This window comes from Typopeltis vanoorti, chromosome 22 (assembly GCF_054136105.1).
Source record: "Typopeltis vanoorti isolate ZY-2024b chromosome 22, IOZ_Tvanoo_1.0, whole genome shotgun sequence".
In the NCBI taxonomy this organism is placed as follows: domain Eukaryota; kingdom Metazoa; phylum Arthropoda; class Arachnida; order Uropygi; family Thelyphonidae; genus Typopeltis; species Typopeltis vanoorti.
The window spans coordinates 83,349,730-83,376,767 of NC_143570.1; the positions used below are offsets into that span (position 1 = coordinate 83,349,730).

The 27,038-nt window shown below is 36.5% G+C and overlaps 2 protein-coding genes across 2 annotated transcripts in view; both read right to left on the minus strand.

Moving 5' to 3' along the window:
* LOC150094523 (uncharacterized) overlaps positions 1-13,135 on the minus strand; it is a 159,957-nt gene extending 146,822 nt beyond the window's left edge. Inside the window, exon 1 of the mRNA XM_090412224.1 lies at positions 12,851-13,135. The gene's annotated coding sequence lies outside the window, so the exon portion shown is untranslated. The remainder of the gene's footprint in view (positions 1-12,850) is intronic.
* A 39-nt stretch (positions 13,136-13,174) lies between these two features.
* Positions 13,175-27,038, minus strand: part of LOC150094525 (transformer-2 protein homolog beta-like) — a 154,089-nt gene continuing 140,225 nt past the window's right edge. Inside the window, exons 8-9 of the mRNA XM_090412234.1 lie at positions 25,874-25,989; positions 13,175-13,777 (exon numbers count right to left, since the gene is read on the minus strand). Coding sequence (XP_090268360.1) covers positions 13,645-13,777; positions 25,874-25,989 — 249 coding nt within the window. The 3' untranslated portion in view covers positions 13,175-13,644. The remainder of the gene's footprint in view (positions 13,778-25,873; positions 25,990-27,038) is intronic.

Consider the following 27,038-nt stretch of genomic DNA (forward strand, 5'->3'; position numbering starts at 1 on the left):
ATGATTTTAGATTATTGTGCATAATTTATACACTTTTACTGAGAGATAATTATTGAAGCAGAATGCGACTGGGGAGCACTCAGGTAACGAGTGTTGGATCTTCTTACAGGGTCAGAAGAACTGTCCATGACTAAAGTGGCTATAGTTGATTTTCTCCAGTAGCACTCCTAGCATGAAATCATCTTCCTAGGTGATTTTAATGTCCATAACACCAACCACCTTTCCTCTTCTAGTTGTACAGATCCTGCAGGCAGAGATGCTGAAACATTTGCCATCACTAATGACCTTACCCAAATTGTTAACAAGCCAACCAGAATACCAGATAACCCAAAACCACTCCCCAAATACCCTAGATCTCTTCCTTACCAGTGACCCAAATATGCAGTGAATGTAGAGAGCTTCCTGGATAATTCTGACCACAACCTAGTGCTCATTTCTTCCCCCATGCAACAACAACACATTCACTCCAACACAATAGTAGCATGGCATATAACAGTGCCAAATGTGACAGCCTATGAGACTACTATGCTTCATTTCCATGGTTGGACTACTCTTCCAATCTAAACATATCACCAAAATAATCCTCACTGGCATGAAAACTTACATTCCCACACTTCTCTGAACTGCCATCCCCTATCTAAACCCTGGTTCTCTAAAAGATGTGCTAAGGCTGTACAAATGAAAAATCAGGCATACCACAACTGGCTCAAATCAAGAATGCCATCCTCCTTCCATGCCTATACTGAAGCCCGAAAAACTTTTCCTACACTATTCCCACCCCTCTCATACGGATTGCTCAATTGCAACATCACCCACAGAAAAAGCTAACCTCATGGCTTCACACTTTACCTCCAATGCACACATAACTGACAATGGCAACCCCCCCCCCCCCCCCAGTCATTCCAACTGCCCAACATAAAACGCTTCCTGTACTCTTTTGCCAGAAAGAGATCATAAACCTGTTGTCTAAATTAGACACACAAAAAAAGTCTCCTGGTCCTGATGACATTCCTCCAATTGTCCTGAAAGTTTTTGCACCAGAACTGACTCCTATCCTATGCCATCTGTACATACTCTCTTACTCCACTAGTATATATCCTAAAGCCTGGTAATAAGCCTTATTCAACCCATTTATAAAGAGTGACAAATCGCTGCCATCTACCTACCGCCCTATCTCACTCACCTCAGTCCGATCTAAAGTGATGGAGAAAACCATCAATTCTCGACTCCTACTCAACCTTGAAGGTACCTGGCTATTAAGTGACCACTAGTACAGATTTCGTCAATGCTGATCAACAGGCGATCTGCTCTCACATATCACCCATCTCTCGACAAATGCTATGGAGAAATTTTGCAAATCCCAAGTGGTTGCACTTGATATCTCTAAAGCCTTTGACCGGGTCTGGCACAAAGGCTTACTAAGCATACTCCCATAATTTGGACTGTCTCAGGACTTGTGCAGATGGACTGCCAGCTTTCTGTCTGGACATGCACTATGTGTGATGGTAGATGGCCCACTATCCTCTCACTATCCAACTAATGCTGAGGTCCCACAAGGTTCAGTTCTCTCATTGACCTTCTTCCTCCTGTATATCAATGAACTACTTCAGTTGACCTCAAACCCAATACACAGTTTTGCAGATGACAGGACATTGCACTCCTCCCTTTCATTTGATAAACCTTACCCAACTCACAGAACATCAATCACAACTTCCCTTAACTCTGATTTCCAAGCCATCCTCCAATGGGTCTCAGATAACCTCGTCAACTTCAATGCTAATAAAACCCAGTTCTGTCTTATTTCTCACAAAAAAAGAACCATTTTCCCCCAGTATTATTTTTGATGACACTCAAATTCCTTAGACAAGATGAGATTTCTCTTCTGCAAATTACCTTGACATCAGGCCTCTCCGGGCATAAACACATCACAGCCATTGCACTGTCAGCGTCCAGAAAACTAGGATTTCTCTTTCGCTCAAGACGTTACTTCACCTCTAAACAGCTGTTAACCTTATACAAATCACAACTCTGCCCAGCTATCGAATACTGTTCTCACATTTGGAGTGGGGCTCCAAAAAGCTGATTGCTCTCCTCTGTATTGACTCAATACAGAGGAGAGCAATCAAACTGATAAATGACCCATCTCTTACCAACTCACTCGCCTCACTTTCACATAGACATTTGGTCTCTGCAATCTGTATATTCTATAAATATTTACACAGGGAATGTTCATCTGAAACAGCATCAATAATTTCCCCACTCTGTACTAAGTTCATCGGAACACATACAGCTGCCACACATCCTTTCACAATATACCTTGAAACTCACAGAACAAGTTTCTTTTCGTCCTCCTCCATCCATGCTACTGCTGTAGTGTGGAACAGTCCCCCCCCCCCCACTGACATATTTCCCAAGAAATACAATATGCAGGCTTTTAAATCAAATGTCACCAAGTTTCTCCTTTCCCAACCTACTACTGAACAATGACAAATTGAGTCGATGATCAGCCAACCTCTCGTGTATGAGCCCAACATAATAAAAATTTCCTCAAAATGGGGAAAGAGATCATGTATCTTGACTTGGGAGGTCGCAAAACACCAGAAATACCTTTTAAGATGTAAATATGGAACTATAAGGCATATGAATAAGATACACTTAGGATTCAGTTTAGGGCAGTATCATGGTATAAAGTACAAGGTAAGGATATATACGGAGAAAGGCAACCAGCATGGTAAGGAAGGTAAAATCAGATTTTTAAAAGACTTTAGCTGAACAGGAGCAGACTAAGAGGGTTACTAATAAGCATTAGTATATGGAGGAGCAGAATCTAGGAGAATGCTGGTGATTAGTGATGTGCCCCAGGGTTCTGTGCTTAATTTGTACACAAATTATATAGAAAATAATTTGAAGGCTGATAGTCAGTTGTTTTGTGATGATACAAAGTTGCGTAGGGGAATAGTCAAAGTATATAATAATGGATGTCAATTTAATGTGAAAAAGTGTAAAGTTATGCATTTTGGGATACAAAGATTACAAGCTGTGTTCCACATTGAGGGAACTATACTCCAAAAAATTAATGAAGAAAGGAATTTGGAGTAGTAGCAGATAGAGCTGAAGTTTGGAAGACATATTGATAAAGTAGCCAGAGTAGCTCACAGGATTAAATTGAATAACACACAAACAAGCAGAGATAAGGGAATTATCATTCCCGATTATAAAGTCTCGATTCAATCACATCTGGATTGCTGTGCTCAATACTGGTCACCTGGGTTCCTTGGGGATGAGTAGGCTGTTGAGTGGATCCAGAGGCAGGTGACCAAGATGGTGAGGTGTCTATGGAATGCAAAAGTTGGTTGATAGATGAAAAAGGGGAAATATGACAGAAACATTGGAAGTTACTTTAAGGCTTTTATAGAATTGATGCAGGGTTGGCTAGAGAGGCAGAACAAGAGTTATCCCTGGAAGCAGGATATCTAGTCTTCATGCAGAGTCATAAGGACTAGATTTTTCAGTTGGAGAGTGAAGAATGAATGCAATGCATTGCCTGAGTTAGTTGTGAGCACTTTGTATGTTAATGGTTTTAAGGAGAAGTATGACAGATGTTGCTGATAGCTTGGGCTCCCACAATAAGTCTTAGGACTCTGTGGATGTGCCCTTAACAATTATAGTCCCACAGCTGTATTTACTTTGAGATTCTGCAATATCCTAAGACACTCCTATTCACCTACATCTGTTCCAATACATCAGTCTCTGCCACATATTACAGCATTAACCTCACTTGGATGATATACCATGCAAAGTGGTCACTCAGTAACTGAACTATTTTATCTGTTTCTGTCAACTTGTGACCATCAGTACTCATCAAGATAATTCTTCCATGGTCATTCTTCCTCTTTACTGCAACAAAGAAAGAACTCTTTGGGACTTCCTTTGGCCTACTCAGCTAGTTTCTTCTCATTCTGTCCGACCACAGATCTGAGACCCTAGTCTGGCAACGAGCCAAGAGTCAATTCATGCTGAAGGGGAGAAAGAAATAAAGGATGTACGAATTGGTAACCAACATGCGAAATCATGTGCTTTATATATGTAAAATTTTCCAACTGTTATAAAGCAAAATAGTTACCACTTTAAAAACTACAATGTTCATAAAATAATAGTTAATTTTCTACACGTAACAATAAAAACAACTCATCCCACAAGACGGATTGATTACCCTATTATCGGAATGGATTCTCCTTCTTCTGACATGTGCAGAAGTGTCGAAGGGTCTCGCATCTGTGGGCGTACAGTAATCTGATTTTGCCTGCCTTACCACACTGGTCACCTTTTTCCTTACCCACCCATCACAGCATTTTTTTTCCCTGCGGCTCAGCTCATCTTTAATTACATTACTCAGTCATCCAACTCCAACCTGTTTAACCCTCCTTACCTTAGATATACGATTTAATACTGCTTTCTCTAGATGCCCCTTAACTACTAGTAACTATGCACTACTAACATCCTTTCCTCACAGGGTTTTATACCATGGCACAGCTTCAGACTTCCTCCTAAGCTTGTCATCATCATCTGCCTTGTAGTTCTACATATATCCCTTAATGCCAGAATATTCCTCATATTTTACAATCTCCTAAGTGAAGACTGCATGGTCACTTTCCTCAATCTGAGGCAATGTGGCCACCTCGGTAACAGAGAGCACCTGGTCCAATACTCTTGCATCCTTAGTCCCCTCCATCACATGCTGCCTCAAATAATTCTGTCTCAGTAGGTATATAAATTCCATTTCTTCCTGCCATGAGATCTCTCTCTTCCTTCCAATCTATATCTCAATAAATGAAGTCCCCCATAATAATCACTAACCTGCACTCATACTAATTTGCTGATGCATCTTCAAGATCATCCCTGGAATCCTCTAGCAGCAACCAAGCATATATTTTGTCTTATTGGCCTTGATCTCACACCAGACTGCCTCAATTGAACAAACACTCTCCCACCTATCTCCTATTCTTTTTGGGTGCAATTCATCTGCCATCATCAGCAGCACCCCTCCACCAATCCTATCTTCTGTACCTTCCCTGAAAATACTAAACTCTTCATATTCTATCCCTGTAACTCATCATTTGTTTTCAGCTAAGTCTCAGTGATGCATATAACATTTGGTGAGGTTGCACTAACCAATGCCAAAAGCTCCTCCTCCTCGTTCCTGATACTTCTGGCATTAGTATATAGAAACTGCATTATCCCTTTAGGCCCCCAACCATCTTTACTTCCTGAACTGACTGCCCTATTCAATATATATGCTTGAAAGACTGGCTTTGGCACTTGGTCATTCTCACACTCACTTGACTCATGGGGTCCTTTACATACATTCACTTGAATCCACCCTAATTGTTTATTTTTCATGAATTTGCACTTCAGCATGATCAGTGAATAAAGCTCTCTAGACACCTAACACCATATCAATTTAGATGCAGTCTAGCAGCATTACGCAAATCCTTCTTTTCATCAAACACAGACCATAGGGCCACAAATCCCACACCATTCCTTCTGCACAACCTGCATACCGATTCATTTCCTACTATGTGCATTACTCTCGTATTTCTTCTGTGTTCATAATCATTTCATCCTTTCTATCTTTCATGGTTCTCTGCTTTGGGCTTCATTTCTTGTTGATGTTTCTGATCATCTTGTATTCTTCTCTATTTCTGTATTCACCACAGCATTTATTGATACCCTTGCACTGTTTCTCTAGCCATTTTGATTTGTATAACAACCTTCTTCACTTAACTGCATTTCACTCTATACTGCTCTTCCATTTCCACAGAAATCTCTCTCCCCTGCCCCTAATCTTTAATGCTCTTTTTTCTTGAATTAGTTATGTCTCCCAGGAGATCTATCTCTTTTTTAGCTTATCTGTCTTTTGGACTGTTCCTTCTACTGCTCTCTTGATTGCAGACATCATTCACTTTGTTGTTTCTGTCTTCCGGTTCCTTCTCTGTAATGGATTTCAGTTCTTCCATTATTATTATTATTGAATCTCCATTTAGTCCTAAGAGTCATCATGGGAGACCCAAATTATCAACATAATATATGAATCATTTCGCTCCACAAAACCATTAACAGACAACTGACTCAGGCAACCCATTGCATTCATTCACCACTCTCCAAGAGAAAAACCTAGACCTCACACCCTTGCTAACCAAAAGCTTACTGAACTATCAGGGATGACCTCACTTGTTCTGCCTCTCTAGTCAGCTGCTGAAACATTCTGCATCAATTCTATAAAAGCCATTAAGTAACTTAAAATGTTTCTATCAGATCTCCCTTTTTTTTTTTTTTTTTTTTGTTTTTGCCTATCAACCAGCTTTTGCAATCCATAAAAACCCTCAATCTATCCTCATAGGGAGAATTCCACAGATCCCCTCACCATCTTAGTTACTCGCATCTGGATCCTTTCTACCAAATCTTCATCTTCAAAAACTTCAGGTGTCTATCTACTACTACCACCCCAAATCCCTGGCTTCAATTTCCTGAAGTATAGTTCCCTTATTGTGTTACACAGTCTGTAATCTTTGTATCCCAAAATGCATAACACTTTTCCAAATTAAATTGACATTGATTATGTTTTTTGTCGATACTGTCAGTCGATTTAAATCATTCTGCAAGCTCTGTACATTAATTAATAGTTAATCACCTTGATTAACTATTAACATTCCTAATTTTACATCATCTAGAAACACCTGAATAACTCCCTTTAAATTATTTACTATATAATTTATGTGCAAATTAAACAGGAGTGGTCCAAGCACAGAGCCCTGCAGCACACAGTAATCCTCATCCGTCCTCTCTATACAATGTGACCAATAAGTTGTGGAACATTCCATAACAAGGACCCATCTTGATGAAGGCAAAAATGGAAGGTATTTACACGATGTTGTTTTTTGCAACTAATAAAAATATTCTGGTGATGTTAAATAACTTATGCAGCTGATTCACAGACAGGTCCATTCTATGACTTATGGGCTATGCTATACTATTTTCTGACATATGTCCATCAATCACACTTTTATTAACATCGCTACACCCTCTGTCCAAAAAGAAACCGAACTTTTCGAAAATAGAAGAAACTAGTGGCACCACCTGTTGCATCTTTTTGTTGTCGAAAGCAGCAACCTTCATTAGTGTTGTGTCAACTGTTTATGACATTTGTTTCATTAGAAGCCAAGTTACAGTGCCAAGAGGGACAGTGTGTGTTTTGATAAACGGTCGGAAAATGAGTTTCAAAGAGAGCTGCAATCGACTTTTGTGTTAAACTTGGCACAAGTTTTACCGAAACGCATCAAATGCTTCAAAAAGCATACGGTAATGAATGCTTATCCCGTACTCAAGTTTATGAGTGGTTTAAGCGATTTCAAAGTAGTCGTGAGAAACTTGAGGACAAGAAAAGCTGGGCTATCCAAAAACTGGACTGAGCAAAGTTAACACCTAAAAAGTGTGTGATTTCATCAAAGAAAACCCGAAATCATCCGTGAGATTGATTGAAGATGAATTGGGAATTCCAAAATCAACTGTGCACAACATTTTGACCAAGAGTTTGGGCCTTCGTAAATTGAATTCACAATTTGTTTCCCCACAAGTTGACTGACGGCTATCGAATTGAACACTGCAAGGACCTCATCAAAACTTCTCGTAAGGACTCAAACTTCCTTGAAATGATCGTTACTGGTGACGCAACGTGGTGTTTTGAGTGGAGCCCAAAACAAAGCACCAGAGTGCTGAGTGGAGACCACCAGAAGAGGAGCATCCGAAAGAAGTCACTTTGAGAAGTCAAAAGTAAAGAAAATGCTGATTCGTTTCTACAATTCCAAGCGCATTATCCACAAAGAATTCGTTCCGCCTGGCCAAACGGTCAATGGCGAGTTTTATCTCAAAGCAATTAATAGCGAGAATTCATCGCATACGGCATGAATATTGTGATGCAGGCAGCTGGTCACTTTTGCATGATAATGCACCATCTCATTGTTCAAACCTTGTGAGACAGTTTTTGAGCAAAAACCAAGTTTGTGTGTTGCACCACTTGCCGTATTCACCTGATTTAGCACCCTTTGACTTCTTTCTCTTCTCCCGACTTCGTTTGCCGATGAAAGGAAAGTGATACACCATTGAAAACGTTCAAGCAGCAGTAACCACAACCCTATCCCAAAAACCGATATAAAAAACTCATTTAACGAATTAATTAACTGTGCCAAACGCTGTATCGAAGCTGAGGGAGAGTATATTGATTGAAATAAATGATTTGAATAATTATAATTGGCCTGTGTTTTGTTTTCTATCAAAAGTTCAGTTTCTTTTTGGACAGAAGGTGTAGTTTCATATCCTGTCATTTGTTGCAGTTTGTATAACAAAGTTCCATGTGGTATGCTGTCAAACATCTTTGCAAAATCCAGCAGTGTCATTGTATAGCCATTCCCTTTATCCAACTCAGCCATTACTGTATTATAAAATACTAGATTACTAAGGCATGACTGACCTTTCACAAAACTATGCTGACCCTCATCGAATATATTCACATCCACACATTCCAGAGTTCTCAGTACCCTACCCCTTGTCCTATCTACTCTATCCTCCCTGAAAATACCAAATCTATTACTTTCTATACCTGTAACTGCATTATCTGCTGCTAGCCAAGTCTCACTGATGCCCATAATTTTTTGCGAGGTTGTACTAACTAATGCCAAAAATTCCGAATTTTATTCCTGATGCTTCCAGCATTAGTATATAGAAACTGTAGCATCTTCTTAGTCCATCACCTTTAGATTGTGAACAGATTCTGCATTTTTTATTCATTCGCAAACTCACTCACTTCAATGGGTGCCTTCACACACACCTCCACCCGTCCTAATTTCTTTGATTTACCAGACTTTGTGCTCCCACACTCAATGAACAAAGCTCTCTCTCTTTCTAGACATCTAATTGAAAAGCCATTTAAATGCAGTCCATCAGCATTGTACAAATCTTTACATCCATCAAACTCAGGATAGTGATTTCAAACTCTACGTTATTCCTTCTGCACAACCCTTCCATGATCATTTTTTATTTCACTTTCCACACAAAAATCTCAGATTTCCTTCACCTGTTCAGTTAACAAGAATTATTTTCATCATATGATTTTGCCTTCCTCTTCCATGCCTATCGCTCTCCTAAACTGCTTCTTATATTACTTCTAGGGTTATCACCTTTTCTTCCCTCAACAATATTTTTATGTAGTTCATCCTAGAAAGTCTTATTTCATCATTTTATTCCATGAAATCTTCCTCAACTCTGGAGGATGTAGTCAGATAGAGACATCATTTGACCACTTCCAATGAACTGCTTCAAACTACCTTTGCATTCTATCATAATCATCTGCCTTATTGTTCTGTGTAGACCCTTTTTTTTTATTCAAAGCTCTTATATAATTTGACACCTCCCGAGTTAAAAATGTATGATTAATTTATCTAACTGAAGGCAAAAATAGCAACCCATTTATATACAGATGCTCAGTTGCCATTACTAGATCCAATATCTAGCACCACAAGTTCCTTCCATACATGAACTAAAGTGCACATATCCTAACTCTTTAATATATCCCTGAAAACAATTTTGGAGAGCACCTAACACCTATTCTAATGAAATATAATCTACTCTTATTTTCTAAGATTGAAAACATCCTATTCATCACCATACTGAATACCATTTCTTCTGCTCTGTCTGTGCATAATCACCTGCAATCACAGCTGTCCATCTCAAGTCACATCTTTTGCTCTTCTTTTTTTGCCTCATTCAAAACTTCTTCATATTTTCTCTCATGTCTACACTTATCACCTTTAAAATCATTTTGTAACAATAACAATTATCTTAAACTTGTTCTAATGCTTGGATTTAGTCTTAGTCATGTCAGGAATCTTTACTCCTAAAAACATGCTTTTAGCATTCATCAAGCACACTCTTAATCATCACTATACATCAATTCTTTTCAAACCTCTTGTTCATTTTCTTTCAAACCCTTCACTGCTACCGATTTCAAATTTTGTCTCCTTTCTTACCTTTCCTGATATACTAAACACTTTTTGTTTTTTAAAACCTATTAAAAAAAACCTGTTTTTTTAATAGACTGCTGTCATATTACCTATGCCTTACTCTTTCACACACACATATTCTCTGTATCAGTTCTTGCACTCTAATTCCATTCATGCTCACATACATCACAAATGATTGTATGAGCTGTCATGATCATGACAGCTCGTACAATCACTTTGTAGAAATTTCGCTTGTTTTTAAAACCACATATTTCTCTTTATAATCAGCACAAAGTTTTTCAAATTATCATACCATCCTCTCCTTATTCCGAGAATCTTTTCACATGTTGCCAACAAATGTATCTCTTGTATAGTGATTTCATGATTAGGGGTCAAAATATCACACTAACCCTTCATAATTGAAATTAAACAAAGGATTAATATTTCTATCATCATACCACTATACTACACTAACAATTCAACAAAGAGATCTCAAATTATTTGCTGTCATCAAAGACCAAACACAAATCAATCCATCTAATAACTAGAATACCTGAAAATTTCATTTCCCGATACTATGGAACTTTTCTTGATCAGCTCCTCTTAAATTGTACTATACATATCAGCTCTTCTACAAGAATCTGACGATGACAAAATTTCCTGTTATATAAATAGATCTTCACCCTGCCTTATACTGAATATCCAAAACGATTCTTGAAGTAATCAGAAAGGATTATTTTATTTGGAAAACCAAGTCTTGGTTCACCAACAAGTGTGCCAAAGATAAAATTCATCACATCTCAAATGGTTCAAGCCAAAAATCAAGACTTTGCACCCAATCTACATTCTGTAAAAAACACCCCAACAAAAACTTTCAAGGGGACAAATACAGAAAACCCATCACCTTCTCTCACTAGGGCTGTTTTATTTATTGGGTGCAATGTCTCTCCTGTCTCACACTCTAATAGTACCATGTTATTATCACCTTATGGTAAGAGTGACTCAGCTTCAGTCTTCTCATACAATTTGCATACAACACAATTAAAATCACATGCCATGCTATCCAGCAAATAGTTCACTACGTGCCTCTGAGCTTACTACTCCTCCCTCTAAGTTTGAATAACAGCTTCTAGTGCAGAATCTTGTCAAATGTCTTGTTGGTATATCAATTCCCCTTTATACAACAGTTGCTTTATTATAAAATGGGTGCAATTGCTAAAGCCATACCTGCCATTAACAAAGCCTTGCTGTCCTCTACAAAGGATTAAGGGACTATCTACCTTAACCTATCTGATGTAAATCCTAATTAGCTTTTCCAGAATCTTAATGACCACTCCAGAGATACCAATTGATCTGTAGCTGGGTTCTTCCATTCTAACTCCACCACTGTATGATGGAATTATCTTTCTCTCTTTTCTCTTATTTAAATCATTACTTATGTTGAGTTGTCCAAGAGGCACTGCTAATTTTCTTGCATATTCCTTCAGTACTTTCATCAACATCCGATTCGATCCCACTGCTGTGTTTGAGTGAAGCTCTTGCAGCAGCTTTAATATGTCCAGTTCATTCACCTGTATTCCTTTATCAAGTTCCACCTCAGGATTCGGATAGCTAATGGCAACTGATGCGTTCCTACCTCCCTCCATTTAACTATATGATTTATCCTTCTAATGCTAGGGAATCAGAAGTCAGCATACCAGCTATGCATCTAATACAGAATTTATAACATCAAAAGTGAAAATGCAAGGATAAGAACACTGTTTCATTTATACTGCTAAAAATTCTCTATGAAAAGTCAAGTATCTATCAATATAAGCCATCAAAGTCTCATCTGATTAATCAAGCATTATCAACAATCAGTATGTCCTCTTAACCTACTGGTATTTTTTGTTTAAGTGTATACTGATTATAGTTTAATGATTTTGCAACATACACAACTAGACAACTCAAAATCAATCAAATACTACAATATCTTTACATAAGATACCCAAGATATCTTGAAATTGAGTGACTCTCATTTCAGTAAATCAAACGTGCCACATGGTCAGTCTGAGTTCCTTTATTCGTTTATTATTTATATATCGATCCCAAACATTTAGAGGCGCAGTACTTATATCATACAAACTGCCAAAAAGAACTCAAAAAACAATGATATCAGTAATTGGATTACTGGAAATAGGTTTAAATTTAAATTTGCTAAATAGTATCATCTTGAATTTTCTGTCAAACACTTATAATAGACCAGAGGTTCCCAAACTTTTATGCCTTGTGACGCTTCTAAAATATATATTGCATGCTCTCTATCCAGAATAAGTGCAAATAAACAGAAGCGACATGACAATAAGGTAAGAGTAACTTTTTATATATATATATATATATATATATATATAATATAAAGCTAATTATAACTTACTAATTAAGTATTACTGCAAAGATTTAGCTTCTTGTATCTGATACTGCCAGCAAATCGAAATTTTAAGAATATGGTTTAAGTATTTATAAGGATGTATTTGTCACATTCTTAAAACTCCAAGGCTGTATGAGTTGAAATTCTACAATACTGTATGACAACTAAATTTCTTCAACCAAGCAAAGGATTTTAAACAAACCTCCATATGTAATTAAAAAAGTGTCTCGTATTAACCACACTTCTTGCCAAGAGATAGGGGATCCCACTTTGGGAACCTCTGGAATAAACATATAAAACTTGTGATCAAATTATTAAGGTTGTGTCTGATTATGTCTGTGAATGGATACAAGTTAAGTGTGCTGATTCTCACTTGATGTTTGCTTACCTAAAAACAAACATCAATGAGTTTCTTCTAAGTTGAAGTCCTTCTTCAAGCTTCTGGAAGAAAATGTTCTTTCTTTTTCCAATTTCTTTCATGATGAAATTCCCTTTAAGACCATCCCAGAAAGAAAAGATGCTTCTAATCTTCCATTAAATGCTTCCAAAGAAGGAACTTCATTTTCTCTGCTTCTAGTCTTGAAAAAAGTGTTCTTGTGTTTTCATGTTCACCATCTTCAAATTGATGTAAGATTATTCTTTATTTTCCATCTTCATCCACAATTCCTTCTTTCTAGCCCTTGGAATTTAAACAAAAACAAATATCAATAAGGAGTCTTTTATTGATTGACTACTACATTTTAAAAATTGGATGGTAACTTTAATAAGCAAATAACATTACAACCACTGCAAATTACTTTACAAATATAAGAAATCAATTGCAAGTTTTAGGATATCACAAATGTCCTTACATGTATCAAATATGGGAAGATAACAGCTAGTGTTCAGCTGACCAAACAAATGGCTCAGAACTACTCATGAAATAACAAATGTTATCGATGTACAAGTAAGAAAATACATGTTATAGTTACATTACAGTACCCTTTAAGAAACATGTACATCATTTAATAGTAAATGTGAGGATAATGAAGAACAGCAAGTTATAATGCTAAAAAAAAGGTGGGACTTCCAGTGGTCAAGAGTTCACATGCAGTGTAAAGTAATTCTCCCCACTAGCTGTTGCAGAAAAAAACAATAAAAAAATAAAGATTAAAAAAAAAAGTAGCAGCACTGCTCTGTCCTTCAGTAGTACCCGTACTTACGGGGAGGTGAATAGGAGTGGGAACGAGATCGAGAATATCTTCCAGATGCTCTATAATATGGTGATGGTGAGCGGTTTCTGTAGCCTCCACTGCTGCTCCTACCATATTTTGGGCTGTTAAAACAAACACAATAATTTTAACTAAGAAAATTATGCTTCAAATTAATGAGTCAAATATTCAAATAATTTTAAATATTTTGGCCATTTCTGCTTATTCACTTTCTTTGGTAATTATTCAAGTGTACTGAACAACTCTTGACAAATGTCTTCAAATATTGTGGTGAAGGAGCAAAAGTCTTTATCAATAGGAAAACAAGATAAATGAACGTCACTGTGACATCTCACAATGTCATATCAATCATGACATGATTAACATATCAATCATGACTGACTTTAATACAGGAAATATCTCTTTTGCATGGTGTGTAGCAATATAAACATCCAAGAGGAAGTATACTTGAATTATGAGATACCAAGGCAAATGATGGGAAGTCAACTGTCTCTATATACAAGTAGCTTAGTCATGAAGATTCTTCATATGCAAACTTTGTTTGGTTACACTTAGGTATAAGATTAAAACAAGAACATCATTTCTTGTCCATTATAATTTATCTCTAAATTATGTCTTGCATGTAAGACATGGATCACTATGCTATTTCTACTAGTACACAAGAAGCAAAAAATTAGCATGTACAATTAGTTACCGAATTTAAGACACCAGAGCAAGAACACACTAAATCTTTCTTTCTTTCTCTTTTGCTTTACATTACAAATTATGCAAGGCAAGACTTAATTTATCTTATTGCCATCTGGATAACAATGATCAAAGAATGGTTTAATTTTGATGAAAATGACCAGATGGAGAAAGAAAAATACTGAATAGCAAAATTTTGCTAACTTTCACAATTAGCACAGATAAGAATTTTCTGAGCTCCTTTAAATAAGAAAGTAACAATGGCAGACAAAGACAAAATCAATGTAAGTCAAGCACAAGTAGTGCCAAAATTGCTCTTGGATATTAAACAAGATCAAGTCAAAGAAAACCAAAATTGTATACATAAATATTCTAATGTTAAAAAACTAATGATATTTACCATCTTACAGCCATCCTGTATATGAATAGCTGTATGATAATCTGTTTTTCAGAATTACTTAACACTTTGTCCTGTATTCAATCCTTCTGCAAACTATATTATTGGTTTATTGTTTAATAGTAGACTCAAGGCTGCTAGTTTTCTGATAATGCAACAGAAACTATAGCTCTATTGCATTACTTCTGCAGTACAAAAATATATCTATGATAAATAACGATGGTATGAGGGTAAGTCAGAAAGTATCTGCCATGATCAATTTTAATAGTGATCCTAAATACAGTCACTGTAGTTCAATCATAGCTTACTGGTGTGAACAGAATAATATATACAGAAAAGGGATATAACAACAATTCACTGAGAGAAAGGAGACCAATAAAGGTAAGTCAAATTGCTCTGCCAGCTGATATCTGTTGGTGTCCACAAGATGCATTTTCAAAAAATTTCTTTCATGTTCCTTTTTTGTGCTGAGTTGCAAAAACTGCTTTCCTGACTTTCCTCTCTTTCTGCTAGTCTGAAAGACTGACACTGAACACATGTGAGAATGAATGCGTCAGTTGATGTCCCAACCACCTCAGCTGACTTTTCTGAATTGTTTCATTTTGTTGTGTTTGCAAGCTTTCTTCTAGAGGACAATGCAATATCCTCTTCTAGAGGATATGATCATGCAAGATATATATATTCTAATAGTGAATAAAGGCAAGATATCTCAAAACGATTGAATATTAACTGTATGTTGAGTAGTGTGCTTTCTTTTCATTGTTAAAGGATTGCTATTTTGGAAGAAATGTATGACACAAACTACTAAAGAATTAATAAAGAGGTGCAATAGGAATCAGAAGACATGGGCTTCAAAAATGACAAGGAAAAACATGTAGACTGTCAGAGATTAGAATTATGCTAAAATTTGCTTAAAACTAGGGAAAAGTACCCAGTAGCTAATTCCTTATGCATCAAATAAAGGAAACCTAAAATGTTAAGAATGAAAGGTAAATATGGAAAGACATATATAGACAAAAATGAAGAGCTTTTAGTTTGGAAGAACTAATTCAAAAGAAGAAAAAACTTCTCGAATACTTTACCAGTGCTTTTTGCTGTAGATCCTTTGCAAAAATAATAATCCAAAAGGAAATAAATACAAATTTCATTATTTCAGAAACCAGAACCCAAGAATACTGTTTTGTGTATTGGGATGGGAGGACCACCTCTACTAATATTATTGAATTAATTCAATAACTATGAAATTAAGGCTGAAATTCAGGACAGTATTAAAAAAAATCTTTAAATTCAATTTTTTTTTTTTGTTGTTGCTTTAACTCTTACCAAATCAAATTAACATGTTGGAACCAAGACATGCAACAAAATTATGAATATTGACAAATGTCTACATTTTATTTCTTGGTATCCTTTATGTTAAAAACTCAACAGTTTATCAATACCTACAAATATTCCTCATCTAATACAACACTAAATCATGAAATGATATTTGAAATATCTTTCCCAAATGACAGCTATTCTCAAAAAAAAAAAAAAAAAAAAAAAAAAAAAAAAAAAAAAAAAAAAAAAAATCCCCATATCTAACATATTTGAAAAGTTATTAAACATATTCAAATGTTCTGACCATGAAGGAAACACACAGGAGGAGAAGTAATAAAATCTTAAGATGATTTAAATTGCAGTAATAAAGCTCTGTACCACATTTAGTCAATGCAGCGTTCTTTCTGTGTAGATTAATCTTTCTCTACAGAGGTTTGATGTGAGGCTCAGTTATTTATTTTTCATGTGCATGTGGGGGGGGGGGGGGGGGGAGCTTAACATGGACAGAAAACAACAAACTTCACATCTTACAAATTAACCAGGAAAGACTAAATATAAGGGAAAAAAAACATTCCCTTTGTATGAAAAAAAGTAACTATGTACTGATATTAAAAAACATAAATGTTACTTCCTTTTCAGAATCTTTCATATCACATAATCAACCAGACTTCTTTTGATTGTGCAGGGTGTTCGGGATAAATTTGACATATTTATAATTAATTATATTTTACCGTAAGTTACATGTATTAACACACACTTCTCTTCATTTAAAAGTTTGGACCCTTCTTCATTCATATACAAGATGTCAGAAAGGATGGATAGCTGGAACCCACCTGAATCATGGAAGAGAATAACTTGTATCATGATGATTCGTGCCCGCCATCAAAATAAGGATATTACGACTGCTGCCCAATGCTCCCTGAATACAGTAAAAACAATCAGGCATGAACTAGAGACTTGCAATGGTGACTACGAGGATGTAGCAAGAAGAAAGATCCCTAGCAGACGATCCGATTGCGTTCGTACAGCAGAATTCCTCGCAAATCTGCAGGAACAGGTGTTGAAGAACCCTGGCATTGGAATTCGGGCTTTGTTCGTGGAGTTGCTAACTGTAGTCAAGCCCTGGATAACAAGGGTAGCCAATGGTAGGCCGTATGTATGGCAGCAGGATTCGGCCCCTTGTCACACCTCTGGGAAAAGTCAAAAATGGTTGTCTGAAAATTTCTACGACTTCACCAGTCCAAATGTTTGGCCTCCAAACTCCCCAGACCTTAACCCCATGGATTATTTTGTATGGGGCGCAGTTGAAAAAGACACCAATCGCACTTCCAGTAATACAAAAGCCCAGTTAATGGATAAAATTAAAACAGTTTTTGCGGCCCTTCCCAGGGAGACTGTAGCATCAGCTTGTTCGAGGTTCCGAAGCAGAATTGAAGCTGTGATCGATGCTAATGGTGGTTATTTTGAGTAAATCTTGTTGATAGTATTGTAATTAACTCTGCCTGTAATGTTTTTTTGTCAATTCATTAAATTTAATAGATACAAAGAAGATTTTCTTTTTCCTTACGAAACTGTCAAATTTATCCCGAACATCCTGTATATATATATATTTCTTCTTTTAAATATTAAATCTGTAGCATAAAAGTCAACATATATAATTAAAACATGTCCAAATCAAAACAAAACTGTGTAATCAGGAAATAATTTACTTTCGAGTTTTAGAGATACTAAATATGAATTATTAAGTTTATTATTGTAATTAAATACAGCATCGTGTGCTGAATGGGATATAGTGTTTACGAAAAAGTATTGTAATTAACTCTGCCTGTAATGTTTTTTTGTCAATTCATTAAATTTAATAGATACAAAGAAGATTTTCTTTTTCCTTACAAAACTGTCAAATTTATCCCGAACACCCTGTATATGAAATGAAAAACTGAACATCAAAATTCTTTAACAATGCTGGAATACACCAAGATTCTTTACTTTCACAAATATTTTTCCTTCTAAACATCAACAATCTATCTTTGTACCCTCCATTCTCTTTCATATTAGAAACCTTGTAGTACTCAAATGATTAAAGTGTCAAAATCTTTCATGCCCTTTGTCTTAAGCACTGATCTTTTCACAATCCTCAAATGTTTTGGTGAGGATAATCTAGTAAATTTCAATGCTAACACACAGTCCTATTTCGCTATCCAAAAGACAAATCCTATCTCATCCGTCTTACTTTTGATGATGCTGTGATTTCCAGCCAAAATAAGCTCTTTTCCATCTTGGGATGACTTTCACATCTAACTTCATTCGAACCACTTTTTCTTCAACATTCAGTTACTGCTCTGATGTATGAATACCACTCAGTTACTGCACTGTTCTGTTGTCAAATTACAATTTCCTGCCATATCATTTGTTCTGCTACCTTCCTTTTTTATTTTTTTTCCCACCATTTCCCTTATTTCTTGGGAATAGCATATATAGAGGATCACTCTGTCTACAAAAGTATTTGCTACAGAATAAATTCTGTAGCAAATGTGCATTATACCAAACTATTTTATGATCCACTGAGGTTTGCTAAAGCAAGTGATACCAATGATAGAAGAATACATACGGAGGGGCAAGTGTTGGGATTGGACAGAATTAGAACAACAGAACTAAGATTAAAAGGAGAGTATTTATGTCTGTTGTTAATAGTATGTTCTCTGGCTGTTATTTTGTATAAAGAAAAACCTGGTTTTTCTTTATACAAAATAAAGAAAGGATTTTGCTGGGGAGAAGGAGAATTGGACTAGCTTGGTAGATTTGTCAGAAAAATCGCCTTATTAAGCCACAATGTAGGTGTTATATTCATGCAACGTTTATGCCATTAGAAGAGACTAACTAGGAAAATGGGAGGAGGAGGAGATCCATAAGGATCAACTCTCTCTCTCTCTCTCTCTCTATATATATATATATGATTGATAACATCATCATCAAGTTCCTGCCATGTACCCTCAAGGGGTGTACAGGATATGATAGTACTACATGAAAAATTTACATCAATAAGAACTCCCTATGTACAATTTTCCTCCAAATCAGTCTGTTATTTGTCAAAATCCAACATTTTCAGATCTTATATTTCTATTGTGTAAGGCACTTTGTACCGTATCAATCCACCTATATCTTGGTTTTCTTCTGGGTCGTTTTGCTGCCAACCTGGCAGAGAACACTTGTTTCGCTAATCTTTCATCACCCATTCTGTTTAAGTGACCATACCACCTGAGATTAGCTCTGATAACGCATTTCTTGATGCTGACAATGTAAAGTTCTTTCCTAATATCCTCATTTTTAATATGATCTTGCCATTGATGCCATCTGTTCACGTCTCTAATCTTCCTCAGGACTCTCACATCTATGGTCTCTAGTCTTTGGTCAACTGTTTTATTTCTGACCCAGTTCGCAAATCCATAAGTTAAAACTGATTTGAACACTGTCTTGTATACAGCTAATTTAGTGTTCCAACTAATTTTTCGCTTATTCCATATGAATTTATTCAATTGACTTCCTACCATATAGTTCATCCACCAATTAGGGATCCTTCAACACTTCTGCGCATCTCAGAAAAAGGAGAATCCATTCTGATAATAGTGTAATCAGTCCATATTGTGGGATGAGTTGTTTATTATTACCGGTCGGAAAATTAGCTTCTCTTTTATGATTATTGTAGTTAACTATGTTGCTTGTATAACAGTTGGAAAATTTTACCTATAAATGACAGATTTCGCATGTTGATAACCAATTCGTATATCCTTCATTTCTTTCTACCCTTCAGCATTAATCGATTATACTTGGAAAGATCCAAAGCAGGCACCTACAAATGGTGGGCGAACTATACCAGCTTTGTTGATTCTGTTGTCTATTTCCATATTTAATTTACCATCTTCACTAAAAATCATGCCTAAGAGATGAAATGTTTTACTTGTAATTCATTATTTACTTTACGAGGCTAATCTTCTTGAATGGTAGTCAGTGTCAAGTAGAGTAATGTGGGCAAATATGAGAATGGGAAACTGGGCAATGAGACTTATTTCTGTCTATGGTCCCACAGAAGGTTCTACTAAGGTAGAAGTGGAGGAATTTTTTGAGGCTTTAGAGCAAGCAACTGACACAATGAAAAAGGAAAAGTTGGTCCTTGTTGGGGATCTAAATAGCAGAGTAGGAAATGATTGCGAGACATACAAAAATATTTTGGGAAAATTTGGAGAAAAGAGCAAAGCTAATAATAATGGCAAATATCTGTTGGATTTCTGCTCAAAACATGGACTGGTTATTACTAACACCATGTTCCAACATAAAAATGTGCACAAATTCACATGGAGAGAAGGGGCAAAGGAATAAGAAAAGTCTCATTGACTATGTTATTGTTGATAGTGATGTTTTCTCCCTGGTGCAGGACACCAGAGTGTACAGAGGATTTGAAATTGGAAGCAACCACTATTTAGTCTTGAGCAGGATAAAATTGAATTTCATATTGAAAAGAATAACATGTAAGAAAGTTCTAAAGAAGCCAATAAAAGTTGAGCAGCTCTCAGATGTGAACTGTAGACTAAAATACACAAAGATTATTGAAGAAAAAATTAGAGTTTGAGTACATGAACCAAACCTTGCAGATTCAGTGGCAAACCTTGAAAAAAAACTATCATTGATTCAGCCAGAGAGGCATGTGGTGAGGTTGTTTGCAAGGATAATAAAATCAGAACTCCCTGGTGGACACAGGAAGTTAAAGAGGCAGTGAAGGAAAAGAAGAAAGCATATCAAAAGTTCCTGTCAAATAACTCAGCTTTTGCTCTTAGAGAATACAGAGACAAATGCAAGAATGCTAAACACTGTGTAAAACTAGCTAAACAAAAGTCATGGGAGGACTTTGGCAAGAATATAGAAAATAAATATCAAGAAGGTGGTAAAATATTCTGGAGATTGTTGAAGAAGCTTAGGAATGGAGGAAAGAGTGCTGTAAAAGGAGTTCATCATCATCATCATCATCATCAAATTCCTGCCATGTACCCTCAAGGGGTGTACAGGATATGACAGTACTACATGAAAAAATTACATCATTACTAACTTCCTATCTACAATTTTCCTCCAAATCAATCTGTTACAATAGAATCTTGCAGACTTGTAGTGGATTTATTTAGAAGTATAACATCATCCACATAAAGCAAAGAGCTGACATTAACATCTCCAATTTTAATATGTTTAATACCACTTTCCTTCATAATGTGATCCATATAAATAATGAATAACAGAGTGGATAATGTACATCCTTGTCTCACACCAGATTTAACATTAAACCATCTTCCTGTACTTCCTTCAATTCTAACCTGCTGACTTACAACTCAAATAAAGACTAAGTATTGCTTGATATAATGCCCCATTGACACGATATAATTCTACCGTATTGAATAGCTTCTCTCTTGGCACCTTGTCATATGCCTTTTCCAAATCGACAAAACTTAAATACAGATCTCTGTTATATTCCCATGCTTTCTCGACTATTTGTCGTAAAGTGAAGATCTGATCCTGACAGCCTCTATTTAGTCTGAATCCAGCTTGTTCTTCCACAATTCTTCTCAACCATTTCTGAAGTATACTTGCATAGATCTTGCCAGGAACACTCAGTAGGGAAATACCTCTGTAATTCTGACATTCAGTTTTATTTCCCTTTTTATATATGGGTACTATAAGAGCTCTACTCCAATCATCGGGAATTTGTCCCTCTGTCCAGGCTTTCTGAACTATGCAGTGCATCCACTGTAAGACTTATACCACCATACTTCAGCATTTCTGGTCGAATATCATCTACTCCTGCTGGCTTTCCACATTTCAAGCCTTTAATGGGTTTTTCTACTTCAAGTACGGATATGTATTCCTGACTGCATGCCTGGTCAGTGTTTCTTACCACTGTGCTGTCATCACTGCTTGTTTCAATTAGCAGTTTTTCAAAGTAATTACTTCATACTTCAAGGATATCTTTTTCTCCCGTTTTCATGTCACCTTTATCATCTCTAATCTGGGGTGCTTAAGGATAAAAGCTGTATAACTGAGAGGAGACCTCCACATAGCCTTTAAAGGAATGCGGAGAACCGAGCAGGGCTTCTGACCTAATGTCCAATCCTCACCTTCTCGTGGTGCACCCTGTTGGGTATCTACTTTGATACTGAACGAACGAGGATGGGCTGGCAATTTGGGATTTAGCCGACCAAATTGTATTCTTATTGGTTAAACCAAAATAAAAAATGATGGTACAACATGACAAAATTTCATGCCGGCTGGGGTGTCGCCCGGTTAAACAAGGCCCCCGTTGTTTTCGCCAGGGAACCAGGGCGAACAGCGAAAAGTCAGCTACTGGAACAAATCTGAAAACAAACCCCAACTCAACATCACCAGAGTTAAAGATCGGTAGTATCAACGTAAGAAGCCTGAATGGCAAAGAAATGGAGCTAGCTGAGGAATTAGATAAGTACCAGATCGACATAATAGGGGTGACTGAAACAAAAAAGACCAAAACTGGTGAGATTTTTCTGAGCAATAAATACAAAATGTTATATTCAGGCAATAACAATCAAGGAAAAGAAGGAGTAGCCATAGTATTCAACACAAAATACGAGGCTAATCTTCTTGAATGGCAGTCAGTCTCAAGTAGAGTAATGTGGGCAAATATGAGAATGGGGAACTGGACAATGAGACTTATTTGTGCCTATGGTCCCACAGAAGGCTCTACTAAGGTAGAAGTGGAGGAATTTTTTGAGGCTTTAGAAAAAGCAACTGACACAATGAAAAAGGAAAAGTTGGTCCTTGTTGGGGATCTAAATAGTAGAGTAGGAAATGATTGTGAGACATACAAAAATATTTTGGGAAAATTTGGAGAAAAGAGCAAAGCTAATAATAATGGCAAATATCTGTTGGATTTCTGCTCAGGACATGGACTGGTTATTACTAACACCATGTTCCAACATAAAAATGTGCACAAATTCACATGGAGAGAAGAGGCTAGGAATAAGAAAAGTCTCATTGACTATGTTATTGTTGATAGTGATGTTTTCTCCCTGGTGCAGGACACCAGAGTGTACAGAGGATTTGAAATTGGAAGTGATCACTATTTAGTCTTGAGCAGGATAAAATTGAATTTCATATTGAAAAGAATAACATGTAAGAAAGTTTTAAAGCGAATAAAAGTTGAGCAGCTCTCAGATGTAAACTGTAGACTAAAATACAGAAATATTATTGAAAAGAAAATGAAAGAGTTTGAGAACAGGAATCAAACCTTGGAGATTCAGTGGCAAACTCTGAAGGAAACATTGATTGATTCTGCCAGAGAGGCATGTGGTGAGGTTGTGTGCAAAGATAAAAAAATCAGAACTCCCTGGTGGACACAGGAAGTTAAAGAGGCAGTGAAGGAAAAGAATAAAGCATATCAAAAGTTCCTGGCAAATAAGTCAGCTTTTACTCTTACAGAATACAGAGACAAATGTAAGAAAGCTAAACAGTGTGTAAAACTAGCTAAACAAAAGTCATGGGAGGACTTAGGCAAGAATATAGAAAATAAATATCAAGAAGGTGGCAAAATATTCTGGAGGTTGTTGAAGAAGCTTAGGAATGGAGGAAAGAGTGCTGTAAAAGGAATTAGAGATGATAAAGGTGAAATGAAAACAGGAGAAAAAGATATCCTTGTAGTATGGAGTAATTACTTTGAAAAACTGCTAAATGAAGCAAGCAGTGATGACAGCACAGTGATAAAAAACACTGACCAGGCATGCAGTCAGGAATACATTCGACCAGAAATGCTGAAGTATGGTGGTATAAGAGTCTTACAGTGGCTGCACTGCATAGTTCAGAAAGCCTGGACAGAGGGACGAATTCCCGATGATTGGAGTAGAGCTCTCATAGTACCCATATATAAAAAGGGAAATAAAACTGAATGTCAGAATTACTGAGGTATTTCCCTACTGAGTGTTCCTGGCAAGATCTATGCAAGTATACTTGAGAAACGGTTGAGAAGAATTGTGGAAGAAAAGCTTGGTGAAGAACAAGCTGGATTCAGGCCAAATAGAGGCTGTCAGGATCAGATCTTCACTTTACGACAAATAGTCGAGAAAGCATGGGAATATAACAAAGATCTGTATTTAAGTTTTGTCGATTTGGAAAAGGCATATGACAAGGTGCCAAGAGAGAAGCTATTCAATACGCTGCAGTTATATGGTGTCAATGGGGCATTATATCAAGCAATACTTAGTCTTTATTTGAGTTGTGAGTCAGCAGTTAGAATTGAAGGAAGTACAGGAAGATGGTTTAATGTTAAATCTGGTGTGAGACAAGGATGTACACTATCCCCTCTGTTATTCATTATCTATATGGATCACATTATGAAGGAATGTGGTATTAAACCTGATATCAAAATTGGAGATGTTAATGTCAGCTCTTTGCTTTATGTGGATGATGTTATACTTCTAAATAAATCCACTACAAGTCTGCAAGATTCTCTGACTAAATTGAATAACTGTTGTAATAGATATGGCATGAAGGTCAGCAATAAAAAGACAAAGTCAATGAAAATAGGCAGAATCATTGAAAATGTCAACTGTGATGTGAATGGAGAACCTGTGGAACAAGTAAAACATTTCAGCTACTTACGCAGAAATGTTTTACTTGTTCCACAGGTAAAACATTTCAGCTACTTAAGCACGATTTTTAGTGAAGATGATAAATTAAATATAGAAATAGACAACAGAATCAGCAAAGCTGGTATGGTGGGAAGTCAATTGAATAAATTCGTATGGAATAAGAGAGAAATTAGTCAGAACACTAAATTAGCTGCATACAAGACTGTGTTCAAACCAATTTTAACTTATGGATCTGAGAGCTGGGTCAGAAGTAAAACAGTTGACCAAAGACTAGAGACCGTAGATATGAGAGTCCTGAGAAAGATTATAGGTGTGAACAGATGGCATCAATGGCAATATCATATTAAAAACGAGGATATTTGGAAAGAATTTGACATTGTCAACATCCAGGAATGAGTTAGCAGAGCTAATCTCAGGTGGTATGGTCACTTAAACAGAATGGGCGATGAAAGATTAGCAAAACAAGTGTTCTCTGCCAGGTTGGCAGCAAAACGACCCAGAGGAAGACCAAGATATAGGTGGATTAATACGGTACAAAGTGCCTTAGACGATAGAAATATAAGATCTGATAATGTTGGAGTCTTGACAAGTAACAGACTGATTTGGAGGAAAATTGTAGATAGGAAGTTAGTAATGATGTAATTTTTTTCATGTAGTACTATCATATCCTGCACACCCCTTCAGGGTACATGGCAGGAATTTGATGATGATGATATAAGCAACTAAGACTAAGAACGCCATTGTGTACATTCTTCTGACAGATTTATCTGTCTTGGAAACTTGGGCAAGTTTCCAAGAGAAAAATACTCTAGGAGCATGGAGTTCACTCTACAAATGATTCATTTCTCATGTTCACCCCAAAAGTCCTCACAAATATAAAGAATCAAATATGTTTAATGTTTTTATGTTTGTGATGAGGAAACAACTTGATCACCACAGAGAACTTTTCTTGGGTGGTGGGGGGGGGGAGGTAGAAAATAGGGCACATCATATATGAATAACCAAAACTATATGTACAACAATGATTCATGCTGATAAGCATGAATTCCACAAAATCAGCTTCATACACTAAATTACATACCTGGAGATTCAACTTATTATTTTATTTTGCTCTCCTAGTCAAAAGATTAACTAAACATACTTACTAGGTAGGTTTTCCCATGTAAATGCCTGGTGTGGGAGTATGAGCTCTTTGTGTAATTGAATAATCAACTCTGATTTTCCGCCCATCAATTTCTTGTCCATTGCTTCTTTCTTTAGCCTATAATGCAAATGAAAGAATTTACACACATGGAAATTTCACCAAAAATTCTGGTGCAAAAAAATAAAAAATAAAAATACATAAATAAAAATTTAATTGGAAAATAATTTCAGTTTAAGCTACTACATGCAGCTTAAATCCTTTTTCTTCCACAGCATTGATCACTAATATATATATACAGGGTGTTCGGGATAAATTTGACATATTTATAATTAATTATATTTTTCCGTAAGTTACATGTATTAACACACACTTCTCTTCATTTAAAAGTTTGGACCCTTCTTCATTCATATACAAGATGTCAGAAAGGATGGATAGCTGGAACCCACCTGAATCATGGAAGAGAATAACTTGTATCATGATGATTCGTGCCCGCCATCAAAATAAGGATATTACGACTGCTGCCCAATGCTCCCTGAATACAGTAAAAACAATCAGGCATGAACTAGAGACTTGCAATGGTGACTACGAGGATGTAGCAAGAAGAAAGATCCCTAGCAGACGATCTGATTGCGTTCGTACAGCAGAATTCCTCGCAAATCTGCAGGAACAGGTGTTGAAGAACCCTGGCATTGGAATTCGGGCTTTGTTCGTGGAGTTGCTAACTGTAGTCAAGCCCTGGATAACAAGGGTAGCCAATGGTAGGCCGTATGTATGGCAGCAGGATTCGGCCCCTTGTCACACCTCTGGGAAAAGTCAAAAATGGTTGTCTGAAAATTTCTACGACTTCACCAGTCCAAATGTTTGGCCTCCAAACTCCCCAGACCTTAACCCCATGGATTATTTTGTATGGGGCGCAGTTGAAAAAGACACCAATCGCACTTCCAGTAATACAAAAGCCCAGTTAATGGATAAAATTAAAACAGTTTTTGCGGCCCTTCCCAGGGAGACTGTAGCATCAGCTTGTTCGAGGTTCCGAAGCAGAATTGAAGCTGTGATCGATGCTAATGGTGGTTATTTTGAGTAAATCTTGTTGATAGTATTGTAATTAACTCTGCCTGTAATGTTTTTTTGTCAATTCATTAAATTTAATAGATACAAAGAAGATT